The 21,068-nt window shown below is 49.5% G+C and overlaps 2 protein-coding genes across 6 annotated transcripts in view; one reads left to right on the forward strand and one right to left on the reverse strand.

The window, feature by feature from the left end:
• Positions 1 to 47: 47 nt before the first annotated feature.
• Positions 48 to 10,098, forward strand: MKRN2 (makorin ring finger protein 2). Of its 3 annotated transcripts, none has more exons than XM_053953383.1 (9): positions 48 to 131; positions 941 to 1,069; positions 1,955 to 2,103; positions 2,752 to 3,056; positions 3,813 to 4,027; positions 5,136 to 5,246; positions 5,703 to 5,847; positions 6,300 to 6,512; positions 10,015 to 10,098. In XM_053953383.1, exons 1-8 carry the CDS (start codon positions 106 to 108, stop codon positions 6,459 to 6,461), a joined length of 1,242 nt encoding a protein of 413 aa, XP_053809358.1. In that variant the 5' UTR covers positions 48 to 105; the 3' UTR covers positions 6,462 to 6,512; positions 10,015 to 10,098. The 3 variants fall into 3 exon arrangements, with proteins under 3 accessions (XP_053809358.1, XP_053809356.1, XP_053809357.1); XM_053953381.1 differs by lacking the exon at positions 48 to 131 and adding an exon at positions 181 to 393; XM_053953382.1 differs by lacking the exons at positions 48 to 131; positions 10,015 to 10,098 and adding exons at positions 181 to 393; positions 7,975 to 9,513.
• RAF1 (Raf-1 proto-oncogene, serine/threonine kinase) overlaps positions 9,516 to 21,068 on the reverse strand; it is a 39,527-nt gene continuing 27,974 nt past the window's right edge. For all 3 annotated transcript variants that reach the window (XM_053953379.1, XM_053953380.1, XM_053953378.1), the window contains 10 exons: positions 20,860 to 20,887; positions 20,647 to 20,768; positions 19,517 to 19,634; positions 17,015 to 17,099; positions 15,984 to 16,160; positions 15,037 to 15,083; positions 13,594 to 13,712; positions 12,224 to 12,355; positions 11,523 to 11,657; positions 9,516 to 10,585 (listed from right to left, as the gene is read on the reverse strand). In XM_053953379.1, coding sequence (XP_053809354.1) covers positions 10,445 to 10,585; positions 11,523 to 11,657; positions 12,224 to 12,355; positions 13,594 to 13,712; positions 15,037 to 15,083; positions 15,984 to 16,160; positions 17,015 to 17,099; positions 19,517 to 19,634; positions 20,647 to 20,768; positions 20,860 to 20,887 — 1,104 coding nt within the window. In that variant the 3' untranslated portion in view covers positions 9,516 to 10,444. The remainder of the gene's footprint in view (positions 10,586 to 11,522; positions 11,658 to 12,223; positions 12,356 to 13,593; positions 13,713 to 15,036; positions 15,084 to 15,983; positions 16,161 to 17,014; positions 17,100 to 19,516; positions 19,635 to 20,646; positions 20,769 to 20,859; positions 20,888 to 21,068) is intronic.

Consider the following 21,068-nt stretch of genomic DNA (forward strand, 5'->3'; position numbering starts at 1 on the left):
CCGGCGGGGCGGGGCGGAGCCGCGGCCACGCCCCCCCCCCCCCGCGCCGCGGAACCTCCGTGCGCGGCGTGAGGGGCCGGGCGGGCCCGGCAGTGCGGCGGCACGATGAGCACGAAGCAGGTGACGTGCAGGTGAGCGCGAGCCCGCGGGCCCCGAGCCCCCAGAGCCCTCAGAGCCCTCAGAGCCCTCAGAGCCCCCGGGCACCCCGCCAGCACCGCCTCGGGCCCTGCCCGCAGCGCCTCGTTCCGCTCTCCCGCCCCCCACAGCGCCCGGGCCCGGAGCCCTCACACCCCTCAAGCACCCCTCGGGCCCTGCCCCGCGCCTTCAAAGGCGCCTCGTTCCGCTCTCTCGCCCCCCACACGCCATGCGGGGCCGGCCTGTGCCGAGCTGCAGGTCGGCGTTGCCCCCGAGCCCCCTCGTCGCGTCCCTTGCGCCAGACCCTGCCCTGCGCTGCCCCGGAGCCTGCCCGGGCTGCCCGGGAGCAGCGGGGCCAGCACGGAGAGGCTCCTCCAGATCTCTGTGCCCGGAGCAGCGGGGCCAGCACGGAGGGGCTCCTCCAGATCTCTGTGCCCGGAGCAGCGGGGCCAGCACGGAGAGGCTCCTCCAGATCTCTGTGCCCGGAGCAGCGGGGCCAGCACGGAGAGGCTCCTCCAGATCTCTGTGCCCGGGAGCAGCGGGGCCAGCACGGAGGGGCTCTCCAGGCTCCTCGGGGGAGTTCTGCTCACCCGAGGGCGCTCGGATGGCGAAGGGGCCGCCCCATCCCTGGGCAGCGCCCGTCCCTGGAGGTGCCCGCGGAGCGCTCTGCTCCGGGGCGGGCCGGGCACAGCTCGGGCTCGCTGGGCTGGGAGGGCTTCGCCAGCCTCGCTAATTCCTACAAAGGAACAAACAAACAAACAAAGCAAAGGCAGGCGTGCCCGCCCTGAGCCGCGTCTCTCCGCAGGTACTTCTTGCAGGGCGTGTGTCGGGAGGGCAGCAAGTGCCTCTTCTCCCATGACCTGGCCACCAGCAAATCCTCCACCATCTGCAAGTACTACCAGAAGGGGCAGTGTGCCTACGGCTCCCGCTGCAGGTAAGCCCCCGGGGGGCTCCCGGCCCGGCAGCCTCCCCCAGGGCACTCCCAGAGCCGGCAGAGAGCACCGGGGCACTGAAAGAATTTATTAAATGCCAGTTTTGCCAGAGCCTAAAGCAGCTTTAACCTCCAGTGGTGGAGTTCTGCTCTGGCTCAGTTTCGGGGATTGTTTTGCTCTGTAGAAATGGAGCTTTGGCTTTCAGGTGTGTTTCCACCCCGTTGTTGCAGTCAGAGCTGCAGGTGCCGGTGCAGAGGCTGGAAGCTCCTGGAGCAGCCCCCTCCTGCTCATGCCAGTGCACAGTTCTGGGCCTTTCAGCTCTGCCTGGCAGCAGAGTGCCCCCCTCGTGTTCCCCTGGCTCGGTGGGAGCGCTGAGCAGTTCCACAGCTCTCCCTGGAGTGTGCAGCTAAAAACTCCCAGGGGAGTGCTCTGAGGAGTACCAGGCGTGGATTGGCTCCTGGGGGAGCTCCCTGCCTTGCCTGGTCCCTGTGCCACACCAGCATGGGGCCCTGGGCATCAGAGACTCCATCAGTGCTGCTCCGGGGCGGGCTGAGCTCCTGCAGGGCTCAGGGGCGGCTGCAGCCTGGGTGTGGTTTTCCTGGCTGGAATTTAGGCACCGGGGCACGTGTCCAGGCCCACACACAGATGGGGAGTATTTCTCTTCCCCTGGAAATACTGTAGCATTTGGGTATGTCCACGGGGCAGCCCCTGCCCTGCCCTGGCTGCTCCTGCTCTGCTGCTGCGGGGTCCCCAGCCGTGCTGAGGGGTCTCCCCGGTTTCCCCGCGGTGTCTCCCCGGTCCCCCCGGCTGTTGTGGATCTTTCCCCCGGCGCAGCTGTGGGTTCGCTGTCTCGGTGCCGGGCCGTGATGCCGGTTTCCCTGCCGCAGGTATGACCACGTGAGGCTCCCTCCGGCGGGCGGAGCCGCGGCGCCGCCGCCCCCCGCGGCCCCGGGCAGCCCCCGGGCGCCCCCCGAGCCCGGCCCCGCCGCCCCGCGCAGCAGGAGGGAGAAGAGGACGCTGGTGCTGCGGGACAGAAGTGAGTGGGAGGCTGCTCTGCTCGGCCCCGGGGCCGTGCGAGGGGGCGGTGTCTCCTGTGGTTATCGGAGTTTCAAGGACAGCCTGAGCTGCTCCTGGAGCCTCCTTGCTGCAGACGCTGCCTGCCGCCCTTTTCAGAGCTCCGGGCAGTGGCTGCTCCCTGCATCCTGCTCCCTGGGGGTGGGAGGGGAGCGTTCTGTCCGCCCTGACAGGAGGATGGAGGGGGGAATGTCAGGCTCTGCTCCCACAGTCGGCACTGCAGGAGCTGTGTGATCCCTCAAGCCTGGGGAGGTTCCCCAGGAGGGATGTCCTGTTCATGGGAAGGGTGGTGAGGCATTGGAAGGGAGTCCTCATCCCTGGAGGTGTCCCAGGGACAGCTGGATGTGCCACTCAGGGCTCTGGGCTGGGTGACAAAGTGGCGATTGGTCAGACCTGATGATCGTGGAGGTCTTGTCCAGCCTTAGTGAGTCTGTGGTTTTTTAGTCTGTTTGTGACCAGAGAACACCTGAACAAACACTAGGCAGCTTGGGGAAATCCCTGCGATTCGTGAGCAGAAGGGGCCTAGAGAGGGGACCCCGCTGGGAGGAAAGCTTTGAGTGGAGGCAGGAGCCGCTGGGGCTGAGTGCCGTGCCCTGTGCTGTCCCTGCAGACCTGTGCGGCTCCAGCGAGGAGAAGCAGCGGCCCAGCGGCCCCGGGGCCGGGCCGTGCTGCGGCGGCCCTGGGGACGGCGAGGAGGGCAAGCCCCACTCGTACCTGGAGGCCATCTGCAGCGGGCTGGAGGAGCCGGGGCCCGGCGGCTGCCCCGGGGCCGGGGAGCAGCTGTGTCCCTACGCCGCCGCCGGCACCTGCCACTTCGGGGAGCGCTGCCTCTACCTGCACGGGGAGCTCTGCGAGATCTGCGGCCTCCAGGTGCTGCACCCCTTCGACCAGGAGCAGAGGAAGGCCCACGAGATGGTAAAGGGGGAGCTGGGGGAGCTGCTCTGCTCGGGGCGGGGCTGGGGCTGGCCGCTCCGAAGATGGAGCTGCTTCCAGGAGCTCCTGTTGCACCGCTGGTCTGGAGAATGGTGCTAGGAGTGGTCAGCTCAGGCCTCTGGAGCCGAATTGGCAGTGCTGCTGCAGGCAGCACTTGGGGTTTTTGTCGTTCCATCCTCATCAGAGACTGGCCTGCGGCCTTCTCCCACAGCACCCTCAAGGTCTCCCAGGAGATTGTCTTTGGGAGGTCTCTGACTGAGGCACCAGCTCGCCCTGCAGTGCTGTGGGAGTGGGAATGGGTTGTGGATTGTCACTGCTGGGGTGAGAAGTGCTGGGGGAAAGCCTGAAATAAGAGTCTAATTCCTTAACTGGGTAAAAATTAGCATCTGGTGAATGAATGTGGCCTTAATTATAATCAGAGGAACACCTTGAGTGTGGCACCTGTTCAGTGAGATGTTTTTTGGGGATGTTTGAAGCATCAAATAATTCAATACCTGTTCTCTGACAGAGATGTAGAAAGGGGTGAATGAAGCACCCTGGCATCTTTATTTCTGACAGCTGGGAGAACACTGAAGGCTGAAATGCATGATTGAATTTAATGTTCTTTAAATTAAACTCTGACAGTGACAGGTAGGAATGATGCCCCCAGTGAGTGTTCCATGTTTTCCCTGCAGTAGATCCTTTCCAGAGGGAATTTGGCGTGACAGGCTGGCACTCACAGTGACTCTCCCCTGACAGATGTGCATGGCAACGTTTGAGCACGACATGGAGACGGCCTTTGCCATCCAGGCCAGCCAGGACAAGGTGTGCAGCATCTGCATGGAGGTGGTGTATGAGAAACCCTCGGCCTCGGAGAGGAGGTTTGGGATCCTGTCCAACTGCACCCACACGTACTGCCTGTCCTGCATCCGCCAGTGGAGATGTGCCAAGCAGTTTGAGAACCCCATCATCAAGTGAGTTTGGCACCTGCCACGGCCTGGGGGGGCTGCAGCTGCTCACAGGGGAGGCTGGAGCTGCACGTGTCAACAGAGCTCAGCAAAGCCTGCTCCAGGTGCTGGCCAGGCCCAGGACTGGGCTGAGAGCTGCCTGCATGGGCAGCAGGGTGCACTGGCTGTCCTTTGGGACAGTTCCCCTAATTCCACAGCCCAGTGTGGGAACTTTGGCCAGTGGCAGCTCAGCCCTCTCTGATTGCGTGGGCAGAGTGGACTCTGGAACAGCTGGGACCTGGCAAAGCTCTGCCCCTTGTGGAAATGCATCATTTTCTCAGAAGTGAGATTGGAATGCTCTCATGTGGCAGTGTCCTGTGTTCCCAGTGCTGAGCAGCAGACACAGAATCTTTAGAATATCCACCTACCTGTGGCATGATCTAATGGAGCAACTGTTATCACTACAGTGCCCACTTCAGTGAGGGGACTTGAGTAAGAGCTCCCATTTTTTCCTATGTATGTGCTTAATTATGGGATTTTCCCCTAAATTACAGCTTGCTCCAGGTAAATGTCTCACTAACCACACTTTTATCTGTCTCAGTAAATGCCTTTATCTTCTAGCTCTATAAAAAATGTGTTCCAAACATGTTCTCCCTCAGAGAGAATTTAAAACATCCAATTAGGGAAGTTTCCTTCTTTGAGCATCTCTCAAGTTACAAACATGTTGAAGAAAAGGTGGGAAATATTTTCAGTCTTCTACCAAAATACACTTTTCTTCACAACTTCAAATTTCATTGAAGTGACCATCAACTCCTTGCACTTCAAAAGGCTGAGACATCTTAATTTGTGTTTTTGGCTTCCTGCTGCACTCCCAGAACACAGTTTGTTTCTGCACATGGAGGAAATCCCTGCTGCTTTTGTTGTAGTCCAGAAACAAAGCAAGCCCTGGGTTCCCTGAATTGGGTTATTCCAGCTGGAACTGCCAGCAAAGTGCTGTGCTAGGGAGGAGGCGTGTGCTGCCTGAGGTGACAGAGATCCCTTTCTCTCAGGAGGATCCTCACTGCCTGTGGCAGGTTTGTGGAGGGTTTCAGTCTGGGCAGGTACCAGAGATCTCTGCTTTGTCTTGTTCCTCCAGGTCCTGCCCCGAGTGCCGGGTGATCTCCGAGTTTGTCATCCCCAGCGTGTACTGGGTGGAAGAGCAGGAGAAGAAAAATGAGCTGATTGAAGCATTTAAACAGGGAGTGGGGTAAGTTCAGCAGCCACCCACACTCCTCACGTTGTTCTTCAGCTGCTCTAAGACTCAGTCAATTGCTGAGCCCTTATTTTTAAAATTAATGTAATCACTGACCACTCTGCAGTGAGCTCCTCATCTCTGGTCACGCTTCTGCTTCACTCTGTGCCTGTGTAATTGTAGCTCACACATTCAGCCTCCCTGTGCTCAGAAATGCTGAAGCTGTTTCAGCTCACTTGCCAAAACTGGCTTCATGTGGCTCCCTCAGCCATAATTGCCTGGAATGTTGTTGGTGACTGAGGAGAGCAAACAGGGAAGGAAAATGGAAGAGTTCCACTGCTCTCAGCTCAGGAATGGGAGGCCAAAGCTCTGGCTGCATTACCAGAGCATCACTGAGGCTGTGGGGACTGAAGTGCACCTCCTTCCCTTCCAGCTTGAAGGCAGTAACCCCCTCTCTTGTAATTAACTCAGGAAAAAGCCCTGCAAGTACTTTGAGCAAGGCAAAGGAACGTGTCCCTTCGGAGGGAAGTGTCTTTACCTCCACGCCTATCCCGACGGGACCCGAGCAGAGCCTGAGAAACCCAGGAAGCAGCTCAGCTCCGAGGGCACAGTGCGGGTAAGGAGAGCCCTGCTGTCCCCACCCCTCCCTGCAGGGTCACCTGTGCTGCTGGGAATGGTTCCTGCCATGCAGCACAAGTGAAAAAAGCCCTTCCCACTGTTCCTTGGGCAAAGGTTTGATCTTGGAGACAGAAGGTGCCTCCCATTGAACTACTAAGTAGCATTGCTTTGTTTTTTCCACCAGTCCGAGCCTTTCCTCACAGCAATTCTGCCCTTAAAGCTTTCACCCACAGTACTCACAGCTCCTCTCCTGTGCTGGCACCAAGGGCAGCTGAAAAGGGTAAAAACCTCAGAGTGGTGGTGGCTGTGCCCCAGCTGTGTCCCCTCACCGCCTGTTCTGGAACACCCTGAGCTCAAACCCAGCTTTGGGACTGGTTTTAAGGAGGAGATGCCTGCCCAGGCCAGTGCTGGGCTGGCTGCTGGTGCTCAGCAGCTTTTTCTCTGTTGCAGTTCTTCAACTCCGTGCGCCTGTGGGACTTTATCGAGGACAGGGAGAGCAGGAGCGCGCCCGGCGCCGACGCCGAGGTCACGGAGCTGGGGGAGCTGTTCATGCACCTCTCTGGGGCTGAGGAGGATCCCAGTGCTGCCAGGGAGCACACACAGCCCCTCTGAGCCCAGCACTGCAGCTGCTTACTGGCCATGCTTTCACTCTCTCCAGCACAGGTAGAACAAAACGTGCCCTGGTGGTTACTTGTGCAGTCCTGGTAAAGTTTTCAGATAGTTTTTATATGGCAACGACAAAAAAGACTAAAATATATTTAAAAGAAAAAAAAATTGGCTGCATGGAAAAAAATCCCTTAGTCCCAGGAAGGTTTTCTCCCTCTCTGGCCTAACATGCTGTCTTGTGAGCTGAGTGGTAGTGTAAATACAGGTCCAGTGAAAACTTAAGCTGGTAAAAACTGTTGCTAATTAGAGTTTGGATGCTTTTGGGTTTTTTTCTCCACTAAGTCAGCTAAATGTGTAACTACAAAACCCACTGGGAATAATGGTCAGTGTAGGATTTTCTCCTTAAAAAGGAGCTGGTACATTATACCTCAAATAGTACCTGGAGTTCAGAGCAGAGTTTGGTGGAATCTCTGGGAGAGTGGTGCCCTGGGCAGGGCCTGGCTCTGCAGGTGCTGCCAGTCGAGTTCCCAGCCCTGTTTTACACTAATTCAGTGCTCAGAGCCAGCAGTGGCTCCTGCTGGGAAGCAAAGGCAGCTGCACTGATTCCTGAACTCGCTGCACAAACTGGAGCTCGGGAGCTGCAGCACGAGATGAGGTGTCCTCACAAATCCTGGCCAGTCCTGCCCCACATCCAGGAGTGGCTCTGCAGCAGCTCAGAGCCTCCAGTCCCCTTTTCCCCAGCAATGCTGAAGGCTCAGGAGGGCTGAGGGATTAATGCACATCTCTGCTGAGTTAACAGAATAGTTACTGAATTCTGGCTTTGTTAAAAATGTGATTTCTGTTGGTGTGGCAAAGGTAGTTTGATTGTGAAATCTGGCACCAGAAGTTAATTCTGCCAAGTCAACTGTTTTAACTTGGAATTTAAACCAAGAATTCAGTGTGCACTGCAGTGGCTGCTGAGTAACAGCATGGACACACCTGAGCATGAGCTGTCACTGACTCAGGTCCTTGTAAGTCACTGAGGGTTGGAGTGGGACACTGAGCAGTGTTTGTAAATACAAAGATGTGGGGTTTATTTTAGAACAGTTTGGTTGCAATAGAAGGCAGGTGTGCCAACTGGTTTATCTATAGCAATATAGAAGCATAAAAATAATACTTAAAAACGTGTAAGAAAGAAAGGCCAAGAGCAGAAAGGTTTGTAATCACCACCCGTGGACCAGTGATGGTCACAGCCTTGATCCACCAGGGGTGGGAAATTATGAAGGAAAATGTGTTCAGAGAGAGCTGGGCAGGAGGCTGCTGCCAGCAGGGCACACAGAGCCCTCCCTGGGGTGCTGACAGCAGGGTCTGGGTCCCTTAATCTGGGATTCCACATCTTCAGCTGGCACCAAAGCAGTGACTCCAGGATTATCCACTCAGTGCTGCTGGCATTTCTGGGTCAGGAGCTCCTCCCCTGTGCCAGCTGTGCCCTCTGTTCTGACCTGGAAATTGAACTTTCCCATCACTATTCCCCCTACAGGTAATTTTTAGCAGTGCTCACTGCACAGTCAGGTCTGGCCTTGGCAGTGGCTGTACCAACATCAATTCCCAGTTTCTTGGTAAAACTGGCCCAGCAAAGTCTGACGTCCAGTCAGTGCAATTGGTCAGCACTAATTACAAAGCAGAAGGTAATTATCCCTAAGAGGGATGTCACACGCCAAGATCAATGTTTCAAGGACACCCAAACACCCTTTCTACCCTAGAGTACTTCCCCAGCCCTCACCCTCCCACTGAAGCTCATTTCCATCTGCTCCTGCACATTATTTTTTTTTCCCCAGAAAGAAATACTGTCAGGAGTACACTAAAAAAAAAAAAAAAAAATCAATGGAGAGGATGTTCTTTACCTTAAACAAGACATTCCTCATTTACTTTGCCCCAAGAAGCCATGAGGGATAGTCTGAAATTAAAAAGAAAGCTTGTTTCTCAAAGCTGCCCAGGGACTTAAAATGTCTGAGTTTCTAATTCCTTCACTCAGCACATTTCATTTAACTGGATGTCAAGTGCTGATGAAAATAAACCTACTTATCAAAAATACTTAATTTTTTCAAGAGACACATGATCTGCTTTAAAAATCACGGGTTAAGGGTTTCTTTTGGGATATCAGAGTTAAAGTAAAAGCAGCTTACCTCTTCTGGGGTTTTCTTTCTTCCATGTTTTAAGCTTATGATAATGAAGTGACAATGAGAGGTAAATAATGTTTAGAGACAGTCCAAATACCAATAATCTTGTTAAAAGCCATGCAGAACTGTATGGAGACTCAGTTTACCATTTAGGAAGCAAAGCTTACAGGCATTCTCAGTTATCACCCAGGGATTCATGTTCTACCCTTGTTCTGTTATAGACTGTTCTGAGGACAAACTGGAGGTGATTTCTGTGCCTGGCTCTCCTCCCTTTCACAGGAGCTTTGTGGGTTTTTGCTGCTGCAGAGGAGAGGCTGCAGTGGCCGTTTGGGCATTCCAGGAGAGCTGCACACAGGGACAGTCACAGTTGCCAGCAAAGGCAGCAGATCTGCCCAGCAGCTTTGGGGTGGAGGTGCCAGAGGGCACAGCCAGCCCCTGTCCCCACTCCCTGACCCCCAGAAAGGCAAAATCCCAAACCAGGCTTCCACTCGTGCCCTAATAACCACATTTTACCAACTGCTATTTGAAAAAATCCATTTTTAGATTCATCCACCTGTTCCTGTCCTCCATGGAGTTCAGCCAACACAAAAACCTCACTTGCACCTCAATAAACAAGAGAAAATTGAGCCAAAGTGGTGCAGGGCAAGAGCCTGAGAGCACATCAAGGGGGTGTCCAAAGCAGCTGCTGCTCAAAGATCACTACAGTACAAAAAAATGTCTTGTCATGTGACTGGAAATGTAGAGGTTGTTTTATCAAGTGTGTTTTTACTTGCACTGCTATTATTTATCAGTTACTTTAAAAAAAATATTCAGAATGTCATTTCTTGAGTTCTCCAAATGCAGATGTCCCACTCAGAACTGTGGATGACTACATTAAAATGATGACATTGAATCTTAAACCTAAAATTTAATTTATTTTATTAAAATAAGATAATCAGAGGAACCTTGGCTTACAATAAATGCATTTTCTCAGGAGCAATAAAAACAAAATTAAAACCCAAATCAACAAGAAAAACTGTATATGCTCAGTTTCCTCTTGCTAGTGCATCTCTTGGACGACAGCTTCCGCTGGGATGCAGCCTCTGCAGGAGGTGGGAACATCCTCAGCCTCTCCCAGCCCAGCACTCCTCACTCACCCTGCCTGGGCTGCACAAACAGGTCCATAGTACCAAAGGCAGCTGGGAGGCTTCTCAAGGTGACCAAAGCAGGACTGGCTCACCTCCTTCTCTGAGCAGGACAATTCACAACAGATTCCATCCTTTTGCAAGAGTTTTTCTTCTATGTGCAAAACTATTGCAAAACTATTTTGTGTTGAATTAGCATTTGAACTTATTTCATTGGCTTGGTGAAGCTCTTAGGCAGGAGCTGATTTCCCGAGTTATTTCCTCTTCCCACTCCAGGCACAACTCCCCAGGGTGAGGTGACACTTGGCATGGGGCAGTCAGAGCACCAGAACATCACCTGTCCTCAGAGCCACCTCACTGAGCACAGAGCAAACCCAGCCAGAACCACTGCCAAAGAAACAGCCATCGCTTCTGGGAAGGGGAAAATAAGGCTCAAGTGCATCTATTAAAAAAATAGTAATAGATCTCTTGATTTGTAGTCTGTTACCTCTCCCAGAACAAGAGATGGTAGCAAAGGCAATGAGGAGCTGTGTCCCTGCGGGCTGAGAACTGCACGAATCCGTAGCAGCTTCTCTGTACGATGGGACGCGGAGGGCCCTGCCGGAGGAGCCTGGCCACCAGGTGGGGAGGCACAACTCGTGTTCCTCCTGCTGCTGCAGCCGGGGAGCAGGGCAGGAGCAGCTCAGGACACAGCCCAGGACCCAGCTCAGAACACGGGCAGCCTGGTGGAGGTCAGCGTGCACGCGTTGATGTCCTCGGTGTGGGCGGCGCGGTGCAGGGACGGCTCCGAGGCGCTGCGGTTGATCTTGGGTAGAGAGTGCTGCAACAGCTCGATGGACGACAGGATCTGGGGGAAACAGCAGCTCAGAGAGGCTGCTGGGGCCTGCAGCTCCCTCTGCTTCCATTTAAACGTTCATTCATTCATTCATTCATTCACTCACTCATTCACTCCTTATCCGATTCAATTACAGCTTTAAGTTCTGTATTAATGCTCCGTGAGGCACTGAAAACACTGAACCCAACTCTGCCCACCACTGTCAGTGCTGGGAGGGCCTCAGGGAGTTGCAGAGGGTGGGAGGGTGCTTTTCATCAGTTCACAGACATTAGGAGCAATTAATAAGCATCCAAACTACCCTCCAGCAGAGTAACAGGGAAGGAACTGCATCTTCTGACTGACATTCAAAAAGAACTTTCTAAACAATGCTTGACTGTAACAGCAAAAAGTTATTTTATCCAAAATTGCTGATGTTTAATTAATTAATTACTCATAATTAACGAGTATAAGAAAGTACCTTCCCCATCCCCATAGACAGGAAAAGGTAAAGCATCCCTTGTAAAAATACCAAAAAGTGCTCCATGAATTTGCATCCCCCAGTGGATTTAGTTTCCTTGTTCAGAGCTGTGGGGAAGGAAAGGAGCAGTGGCCTCTCATTTCCCCCAGCCCTACTCTAAAACAGAATGGATACCCAGAGATAGGTTCCACTGTTAGGGTGTGAGGGAGGGGTTTGCTGGGTCTCTGGATACATCAGGTGTTGAAAGCCTGCTCTGGTGTTAGCCCAGCACAGGCTCAGCCCACACAAGCTGCAGGTTGTGCTTCCTGGACTTCACAGAATCTGCAAGCCCAACCACGACACAAACTGCCAAGAGCTGCATTATGAATAAAGGCAGAAACAGGACACAGGCTGCACTTCCTATTAACCAAAATCTCTGTGTGAGCAGACTCCTGTGTGTGCTAATGGCTCTTCACAAACCCCTCAGGCTGCTGTGCAGGACACCCCACTCACCTGTGGGAACAGGGGTCGTTCTTCCCTAACCTTCTTCAAACAATCTGCTACCAGCCTCTTCATGGCCTTGGGGCAGTTCTTGTACAGCTTGCTGAGGTCTGGGGAAGCATAGCCCCTGCCAACCATGAAAATGATCTGCAAAACAACAACCCACAGCACAAACACCAGCTTACACAGGGGGCCTCACTGCTGGGCTGCTTTAGTGCCCCCGAGGTGATGAAACCCAGTCCCACAGGGCACCAACACAGCCCTGCAGGCTTGGCTGGCTAACAGCACAGCTTAGCAAGGACTAAACACAAATATTCACTATTCCAAGGTTGGACAATAGTTACTGGGTTTTTTCCCTTAGTAAAAAGCACCACACCCAATCTTCCTGATGTAGCAGCAGCATATTTAACACCAAAATGGGAATTTCCCACAACTGCAAATGTATAAACCAGTATTTTCCTGTGCAGCAAAAGCTGTGACCTGGAATAAATTAACAGGGCACTTCACATGTTTATAAACAAGGAGTTTTTTCCTTTGAGCACCTGCAGTGTCAGTACTGAGGTGAACACTCAGTTACACATTTACTGCTGAAGAAAAGCAGCTTGTCAACAGCACTGCAGCTGCTTTGCATTTGTATTTATCCTGCATTTCTCACGGCCACGGGGATGTGCCATGGGCAGAAATAAACCGGAGTGCTCCCGGAGGGTTCTCACCTGATCTCTGTTGTTGATGTGGGAGTAGGGCAGCTCTCCTGTCATCAGCTCATATAACACTATTCCATAGGAGTAGACATCTGACTGGAAGCTGAAGGGGTTGCTGTCCTGCATCCGGATCACCTCGGGGGCCTGGCAGGGAAAACAAATTATGAACAGAACCAGAAAGCACGAGAGGAGGGAAAGGATTTGGGAAGCAGAGACAGTGAGCTCAGCTGGAAATGAGGGAGCAAAGGGTACCCCCAAAGCTTTGATGAGGTTACCAAAGGCTCTGGAGAAGTTCAGGCAGGGCTACTCCACATCTTATTAAAAATAACAATACAGCACACAAAAAAAAAAAAATCAATGCTTAAACTGAACAAGCATTTTGCCATTAGAAAAATATTATTACTTGTATTTGCAACATTTATTGACTTCTGTTACACCTAACACAGAACTGAGCCCGGGTTTCACCATCAGTTCTTAAACTGGTATCAAGGTTAAAAGGGAAAAATACAAAATTCTAATCTCTTGTAAATTGATACCAAAACATGGTGAGGAAATGTGAAAGCCAAACACAAAATAGCACATATTGAACAGATCAGGGAAGAAATGCAGGGACGTTTTAATGTATTTGCAAATTATGAAACTTCTTAAAATAAACAATGTCAGATGACTGAACAAAACAAGGTGTGAACCATCAGAAGAACTTTCCCATTGGCTAAGATTTTTTTTCCCTCCTAAAGAATTCCCCCAGAATTATAAAGCAAAGCACTAACACACAACAGCATAAAAACCACGATAAGGGATCACAGGAGCTTCCAAGGAAACAGAAACAACCTCCCCTTCTATGTCAGCTCAGCAAAGATGGGCTATAAATGACTAAAATGAATACATTTTTTTAAAAAGCCTGCAATGAGCAAATATGCAGGGTTTTTTCCCCTCAAGGTCTGTTTCATGTACACAAATACCTTGCATGCCATTGGGTAAATTAGTTTTAAATCCTTTTATGGAAAGTTTTTCAAATATTTGGCTTTTTCTACAATTTTTTTAAAGAACAAACCACTTCTGCTTCTGAAATTTTGTTTCAGGTGATGTGTGTATTTTACAGAGCACAAAACAGTCTTAGCCAAGCATCCTGACATTTTTAATGCACATTTCCAGATATACTGGCAGCCCTAAATATTTAAAATAACTCAGAAGCCCCAATGGAGAATCCACGGGTGCCTGGTGCCTACTTTGCACAATGAATCCCTCCAGCCCTTGCCTTTTAGCTTGTCCTACAGCTGGAACAAAAATGCACACAGGACTGACAGCCCTGAATGCTCAGGGCAGTGTTCAGGGGACAGGTGCAGAGGGGAACACTTAAAAGCAGGGAATGTTGTGCTCACCATCCACAGGATGGAGCCCGTGGGCTGCTCCACCTGCTGGGATCCACTCCACCTGGATTTTACAGTTGCCAGACCAAAGTCTCCTATTTTCACTGTGAGGCCTTCATGAAGAAATATATCTGTGGGTTTGTTAAAGAAACTGCACAAAATTGAGTCAACAGTTCTGTATTTTATGACCTGACTAGCAAGTGCTGCTTCTTTTACTGAAACCTGCTGTGAGCTGTTTGTGAAACAAAGGAAAAGGGATTTTAAATTAACATTTAACACTAAACCAGAGCAAATGTTCCAGCAGCATTTGTAGATTTATCTTTATGGTCAGCTAGGACAGAGATCAACAGTTCATTACCACCCATGGCTGCAGCTCCTTAAATAACTGAGGAAGGGAAACAGCTCAGAGGTCTCACAACTCAGGAAAGAAAAAAACAATTACAAGGAGAAGTATCAAAATAAAATGTATTTCCATAAAGTTCTCTGGCAGATCTCCTGAGGTTTAACTATGATTTTCACTGGAAAGATATCCACACTGTTTATAATGATCTCCTTCATGGATCTGTCACAGATACCAGCACCTTCTTTGCTGGGGTTATTTTAAGAAGCTGTCACGTAATGATTTCACTTAGGAATGCTGCAAGTTCAAAAAGGTAACTCAGAAATATAAACATGACTGACTCTCATTTCTATGTCAGGAGCAGAGCTAACTTATTTCACAAAAATGATCATCATTACTAGGAATCACAAATTTCTGGCCTCCTATACAGTAAAATAATTGGGTTTCTTTTTTTGTTTTGTTTAACTGAAAATGGAATCCATTGATATTCTGAAACTACTGAACTTGACAGATTTTTTTATGATGACATTTGCCAAAACATCCTGGTCACATCTGATGGAAGGAAACCCCAGTTCCTGCTGGTAGCTCCAGGGATGTTCTGGCAATTCCAAAGCAGGCATTTCAAAGGTGAAAGAATTCAGCTCACAACATTTTCACTCCAGACACGTTGCTAAATATATATTTTTGCAGAAAATATAATTGTAAAAGGCTGCCTTTTCTTGAGTTTAAATAAGACTTTTGGCTTCATTTCTGCCAGTTATGTGAGGAGTTCTAAATATATTAAAAATACACAAGAAACAGAAACAACACAGATGAACAGGCACACACACCCCCCATCAATGAGCAGAGCAGCATTTGGGTACCAGAGGACTGAATAAACCCCATTTCAGTAAATAAGAGACTTCTGGAGCACAGCTGTTGCACATCTTTATCCCAAGTAAACAAGCACAGCTGTTCTGTGGAAGTCCTTGCTAGCTCATCAATAGGGATTGCCCATTATTAGTTATATATATAAATATATCTTAAATAGCTATTGCAACCCCCACAGAAAGCAAGCTCCACATTAGCAATAAATCCCTCCCTCCCTGCAGAGAATCAAGACTCAGGAAGGATACTATTGGATTTCATGTCTCTGTGGATGATGTTCTTTGCATGTAAATAGCTGTGAAGGGAAAAGCAGAAGAGCCATTAGCAGGGCTGCTCACAAAGAGCATTTTCATTCCCCCCAGACAGTTTATTCAGTTTATTACACACCCAACCCCTTCTGGCTTTCCATGAGTCTACTTTGGGAACAAAGAAATGGAGCTGTGCTCAGTGCAGTAAAGAAATGCCAGGGAGGAGTGGCACAGGTTCCAATAACCCTGGAAAATGGGGCTGTCCTCACAGCATTGAGATGTGTGCCCTGGGCTGAAGCTGACTCTTCCAAAGTGGCCTCATTTCATGGTGCCCAGTTCTGGTGTGTGACTGCAAACCTGGGCCCTGAGCTGCCACATGAATGAGCTGTGGCAGCAGCAGCTGCTCCTGTGCTCCCAACATCAGAACAAGGGCTGAAAGCAGACAGGTGGAAATGCTTCCAGAAACATCTGGGGGAGTCCTGTGGAGCAGAGCAGCCACCCCTCATCCCACAGAGCATCAACCAGTGTGTGTCAAACACTGCAGCGTTACACCAGCACAGGGGAGGGAAAGCCCCTCATTGAATTTACAACACATTTCATCTGCTGCACTACAGCAGGACATCAGGCTGTAAAAGCAGGGAAAATAGGGGAAGGGAAGGGAAGGGAAGGGAAGGGAAGGGAAGGGAAGGGAAGGGAAGGGAAGGGAAGGGAAGGGAAGGGAAGGGAAGGGAAGGGAAGGGAAGGGAAGGGAAGGGAAGGGAAGGGAAGGGAAGGGAAGGGAAGGGAAGGGAAGGGAAGGGAAGGGAAGGGAAGGGAAGGGAAGGGAAGGGAAGGGAAGGGAAGGGAAGGGAAGGGAAGGGAAGGGAAGGGAAGGGAAGGGAAGGGAAGGGAAGGGAAGGGAAGGGAAGGGAAGGGAAGGGAAGGGAAGGGAAGGGAAGGGCACTCACTCCATGCCCTGCGCGGTCTGGCGGGCGATGTCGATGAGCTGGAACATCTGGAACTTGGTCTCCTGCACGTGCAGGTGTTTGTAGAGGCTGCTGCCCTCACACCACTGTGTGACAATGGCCAGGTTGTCCTTGGTCATGTAGCCCATGAAGAGCAGGATGTTCACGTGCCGGGTCTTCCTGACAGAGGAGCACCAAGAGAAATCAGTGGCTGCACCAAAAATGCTTCCCAAGGCTGCTCCAAATGCACTCCTGGCTGAATGGATTTCATCTTTGGAATACTAGGTCAATGTGTGAGTGAGGTTTGGGCTTACAAATCATTAAAATGTACCACAGTTGCCATTTTCTGTTTTTCAGCTGGTCTTTTGCTTTTTAGTTACAATACTTCCTTTTAGTTATTTAAAAATCAACATTTAAGAAAAGGATGGCTGAAAATTCAAATGGTTTGACATCAACAAGCAACAGTCACATTTTTAAGTGCTGTTAGAAGTTACTGAAATGACAGAAATCACCCTGGAAGCTGGGACAAAGTGCCAGCTTTAGGTGAAAGACTGAATCCCAAGAGGAAACCAAAGGATAGCTACAATCCCTAAAGGAATTATCAGATGAGGAGATGGTTTTTTATGTATCTCCTTGGCTCACTTTCAGGACTACCATCACAGACATCTCATTAGTCACTAAAAAACCTCAGGATCTGAAAGCAGAGAACAGTTACACTGATCAGAGTACGTGTTTAAAGAAAAAAAATTATTATGCTGCAATTTGAAGAGGAACAGTTCAAGTGCTGTCTGGTGGTGAGAATTAGGGCAGGATTTATTAATCCCCTCCTTTACTGCCCAGTGTGGTCTGAACAATGAGGGTGTTAAGAGACCACAAAAACACTCTGAACCATGACTGTCTTTTTTATTCTTCTCTGGAAATCTGCTTTTTGTGCCTATCACACACAGAATATTGGGCCAGAAGGCTCCAGGGAGGGCTGGGAGGCAAATGCAGCACCTGGAACAGCAGAATTTAGCAGTGGAACACCAACTCACCTCAGCACAGCCACTTCATTCCTGAAAGCCTGGAACTGTTCTGGGGTTGGGTCTACAACCTTTAGGATCTTCACTGCTACATCCCCTGGAAATACAATTACCACAAAAGTTACTGAAAATGCAGCTTCCCTTTCCTCTTCAAAATAACATTAATAAATAAACAATGTAATTAAAATGCCTCATTTGTGCACAGCACACCTCTACTAAAGGGTCAAGATTTCCCTGTAGACAAACTTCTGTGGTATCAAGCACTTAATTTAGCTGAATTTCAGTCTAATGGAAAAAGTCATTAATTCATTACACACCTCCCATCTATTTTTAAGGGCTATGTTTGGCTCGGATCCTTTTTGGAGGACATATGTACACACACCTTTGTGGTTTTATTATCAAATTTAAATATTGAAGTGTTTTATATATAAACTTCACTTGAGCACATTAGAAAACCCAACAGCTCTCCTTCATGCAGAGTTTCTTTAATTATTTGATTCTAGATACTTGAAGAGGTGTGAATCTTCTATTAAAATAAATCTTAATATGAATTCAGTTTTTATTACAAAATCCTACTGAACTAATTTTCCTCTTGATTTCTCTGTCCCATTTCAGTTTCACAATGAAAATCAGAAACTGCTCATTATTTTCAGTGTAACAATAATGCTTCCCTTGCTGCTGACAGCATTTGGGCTTTGAGACATTCAAGTATTTATTCATTAAAAATAGAGGGCAGCAGGTAAGTTACCAGATTAGGGTTTTTTTTTTTTTTTTCCTGACAATACTGCTATTTAAAGTAGGGCCTGGAGGGGTTTCTGTGTGTTTCTTTTCAAAATCACAAACCGGGAATTTGGAAACAAATTCTGCAGCTTTGCAGTGTAGCTGTTTTCAAAACATCCCCACTACCTACAGATCAAACTCTCACATTAATCATTTTTTCATTGAAAAAACTCCACAATTTATGCAGATTTCCTTTCCATCCCACCTTGAAATGAAGCATGCTAATTAAACCACAAAGGTTTTAAGAGAAGCTAAATATAATTTATCAGGAGGCTGTGGAATTTCCCAGCTAATAGAAAATAAACCCTTTTCACAAAGCAAACTGGTGGGGAACATGGGAGTGAAGAGATCAATGGAGTGAAAATGGAGATGCAGTTGTGAGAGTCAGGTTTTGGTGTCTGTGCTTTGCTTTAATCCCAGTGCTGCTCTTACGCAGCAGTTCCTGTTTCTGCCTGTGCCTCTGGTGAAGGATGAGCACCCAGCACCCCTAAATCCATTCTGCCTGTGCCTCTGGTGAAGGATGAGCACCCAGCACCCCTAAATCCATTCTGCCTGTCCCTCTGGTGAAGGATGAGCACCCAGCACCCCTAAATCCGTTCTGCCTGTGCCTCTGGTGAAGGATGAGCACCCAGCACCCCTAAATCCGTTCTGCCTGTGCCTCTGGTGAAGGATGAGCACCCAGCACCCCTAAATCCGTTCTGCCTGTGCCTCTGGTGAAGGATGAGCACCCAGCACCCCTAAATCCATTCTGCCTGTGCCTCTGGTGAAGGATGAGCACCCAGCACCCCTAAATCCGTTCTGCCTGTGCCCCTGGTGAAGGATGAGCACCCAGCACCCCTAAATCCATTCTGCCTGTGCCCCTGGTGAAGGATGAGCACCCAGCACCCCTAAATCCATTCTGCCTGTCCCTCTGGTGAAGGATGAGCACCCAGCACCCCTAAATCCATTCTGCCTGTGCCCCTGGTGAAGGATGAGCACCCAGCACCCCAAGATCCGTTCTGCCTGTGCCTCTGGTGAAGGATGAGCACCCAGCACCCCTAAATCCATTCTCCCTGTGCCCCTGGTGAAGGATGAGCACCCAGCACCCCTAAATCCATTCTGCCTGTCCCTCTGGTGAAGGATGAGCACCCAGCACCCCTAAATCCATTCTGCCTGTCCCTCTGGTGAAGGATGAGCACCCAGCACCCCTAAATCCGTTCTGCCTGTGCCCCTGGTGAAGGATGAGCACCCAGCACCCCTAAATCCGTTCTGCCTGTCCCTCTGGTGAAGGATGAGCACCCAGCACCCCAAGATCCGTTCTGCCTGTGCCTCTGGTGAAGGATGAGCACCCAGCACCCCTAAATCCGTTCTGCCTGTGCCTCTGGTGAAGGATGAGCACCCAGCACCCCTAAATCCGTTCTGCCTGTGCCTCTGGTGAAGGATGAGCACCCAGCACCCCTAAATCCATTCTGCCTGTGCCTCTGGTGAAGGATGAGCACCCAGCACCCCTAAATCCGTTCTGCCTGTGCCTCTGGTGAAGGATGAGCACCCAGCACCCCTAAATCCGTTCTGCCTGTGCCTCTGGTGAAGGATGAGCACCCAGCACCCCTAAATCCGTTCTGCCTGTGCCTCTGGTGAAGGATGAGCACCCAGCACCCCAAGATCCATTCTGCCTGTCCCTCTGGTGAAGGATGAGCACCCAGCACCCCAAGATCCATTCTGCTTGGGTTGCTGTCCCCTCAGATCAAGACTCACCATGCCATTTGCCCTTGTAAACTGTCCCAAAAGAGCCTGAGCCTATCCTGGTGGAGAGCATCACTTCACTGGCTTCTATTTCCCAGTAATAACTGGAGTCTCTCTGTCCACGAGGCCTCTGCAACAACAATTCACAGGGATTTCATTTTTAATCACCTGCATTATATGCACAAAAAAAAAAATTAAGTAACTTCCTTCACACAAGTTCAAGTTGACCTGAAACCTTGAAGGGTTTGTCCTGCAGTTTGGATTTTTGTTTTTCTCCTCAGTTTGGGAGGGGGGGGGGGGTAGCAAAAAACCCAAATAAAAAAATCACCCAATTTTCTTGGATGTCTTGAATTGTTTATCATGATGGTCTGCACTAGAAAATTAAACCCCAATCTGAGATGCTAAAAGGAACGTTTATTTTATGATCAATTATTTAAAAATATCTGAAATATTTAAGAAAGTAGTTTCTTCAAAAGCACAATGCTAAAATTCTGAACTCTTTCATATTTAAATGGAATAAGCCAAACAGATGAGAGCAAAATTCTCAAATGTCTAAGTGAGCAAAAACTGGGAATCCCACTAAGCAACTGTGTTTTCATTGTGAAAGCTTAGAAGCCTTCAAAAATGGCAAGATATTATCAATTATTGTTCTAACTCTTCTTTCCCCCCCACCCCTAAGTTTAAATCAAACCTTTGAGGGAAAAGTTGCATTTTGTAAAATCTGTTTTTCCCTGAGACATTTGACTCTCCAATGGAAACGAAGGCATTGTCAATATCCACTTTCTATGGAAACAACACAGTTCAAACAGTGCTAATAAAGCCAATTTAAAATATATTAAAACTGGATCAAAAGGATGCAGCCTCTGAAGATTTAAAAGGTAATCCTTGGACCTGCACTGACAATGTCACACCACTGCCTGAAATTCATTTGCAACCCAGAACACTTTTTTCTGAGTATTTATAACCCAAGGCAACAGTGCCATCATTCCCAAATTAATTACAACTAAATTGCTCCTGCATACACAGTGCAGAGCAATCCAACATTACCTGCACCTCTTAGTGCAGAAATTTATCCCAACACAGCACTCCTCCCAGCATAGTTTAACTCATTTTTTAACTAAAACAAACATCACTATACTTACAATTTTGTTTTTTTCCTGTGTGTTAGATCCAGGGGCTCTCTCTCTTTGGGCTGGGACTGGGGTTTTAGACCAGCCAGTTGGGCTCATATTGTTAGGACTTCCAGACAGAGCAGAGGGTGAGGCTTTAAGACAGGAATACAAGAAAACAGTTGATGAACAAGAAAACAACCAAATCAAATCATATCAGAAAATGCTTAATTTTTGAAACCATACCTGATTCACTATGGCTTCGAATTGCATCCTGCAACAGAGGAGATGGATAACAAAGTTAATAAATGTAAGAGAGCACACCAAGGAACAAGCAGGGCTGGTGTGAAAATTGCTGGGCCAGTTCTGGTCAAGTGCAATGCAGTACTGGCCAGCAGCTCCAGGATTGGGGATCTGCTCATCACACCAATCCTGCAGGAAACCCATGCAACTTG

This window comes from Vidua chalybeata, chromosome 12 (assembly GCF_026979565.1).
Source record: "Vidua chalybeata isolate OUT-0048 chromosome 12, bVidCha1 merged haplotype, whole genome shotgun sequence".
Classification (NCBI taxonomy): Eukaryota; Metazoa; Chordata; class Aves; order Passeriformes; family Viduidae; genus Vidua; species Vidua chalybeata.

Bases quoted from the DNA above. Each gene is read 5' to 3' on its own strand.
- MKRN2 (XM_053953381.1), top strand. From the start codon at position 365: ATGCGGGGCCGGCCTGTGCCGAGCTGCAG. The intron at 4,028-5,135 runs GTGAGTTTGGCA...TTGTTCCTCCAG, and splicing joins TTTGAGAACCCCATCATCAA to GTCCTGCCCCGAGTGCCGGG. The intron at 5,247-5,702 runs GTAAGTTCAGCA...TAATTAACTCAG, and splicing joins GCATTTAAACAGGGAGTGGG to GAAAAAGCCCTGCAAGTACT.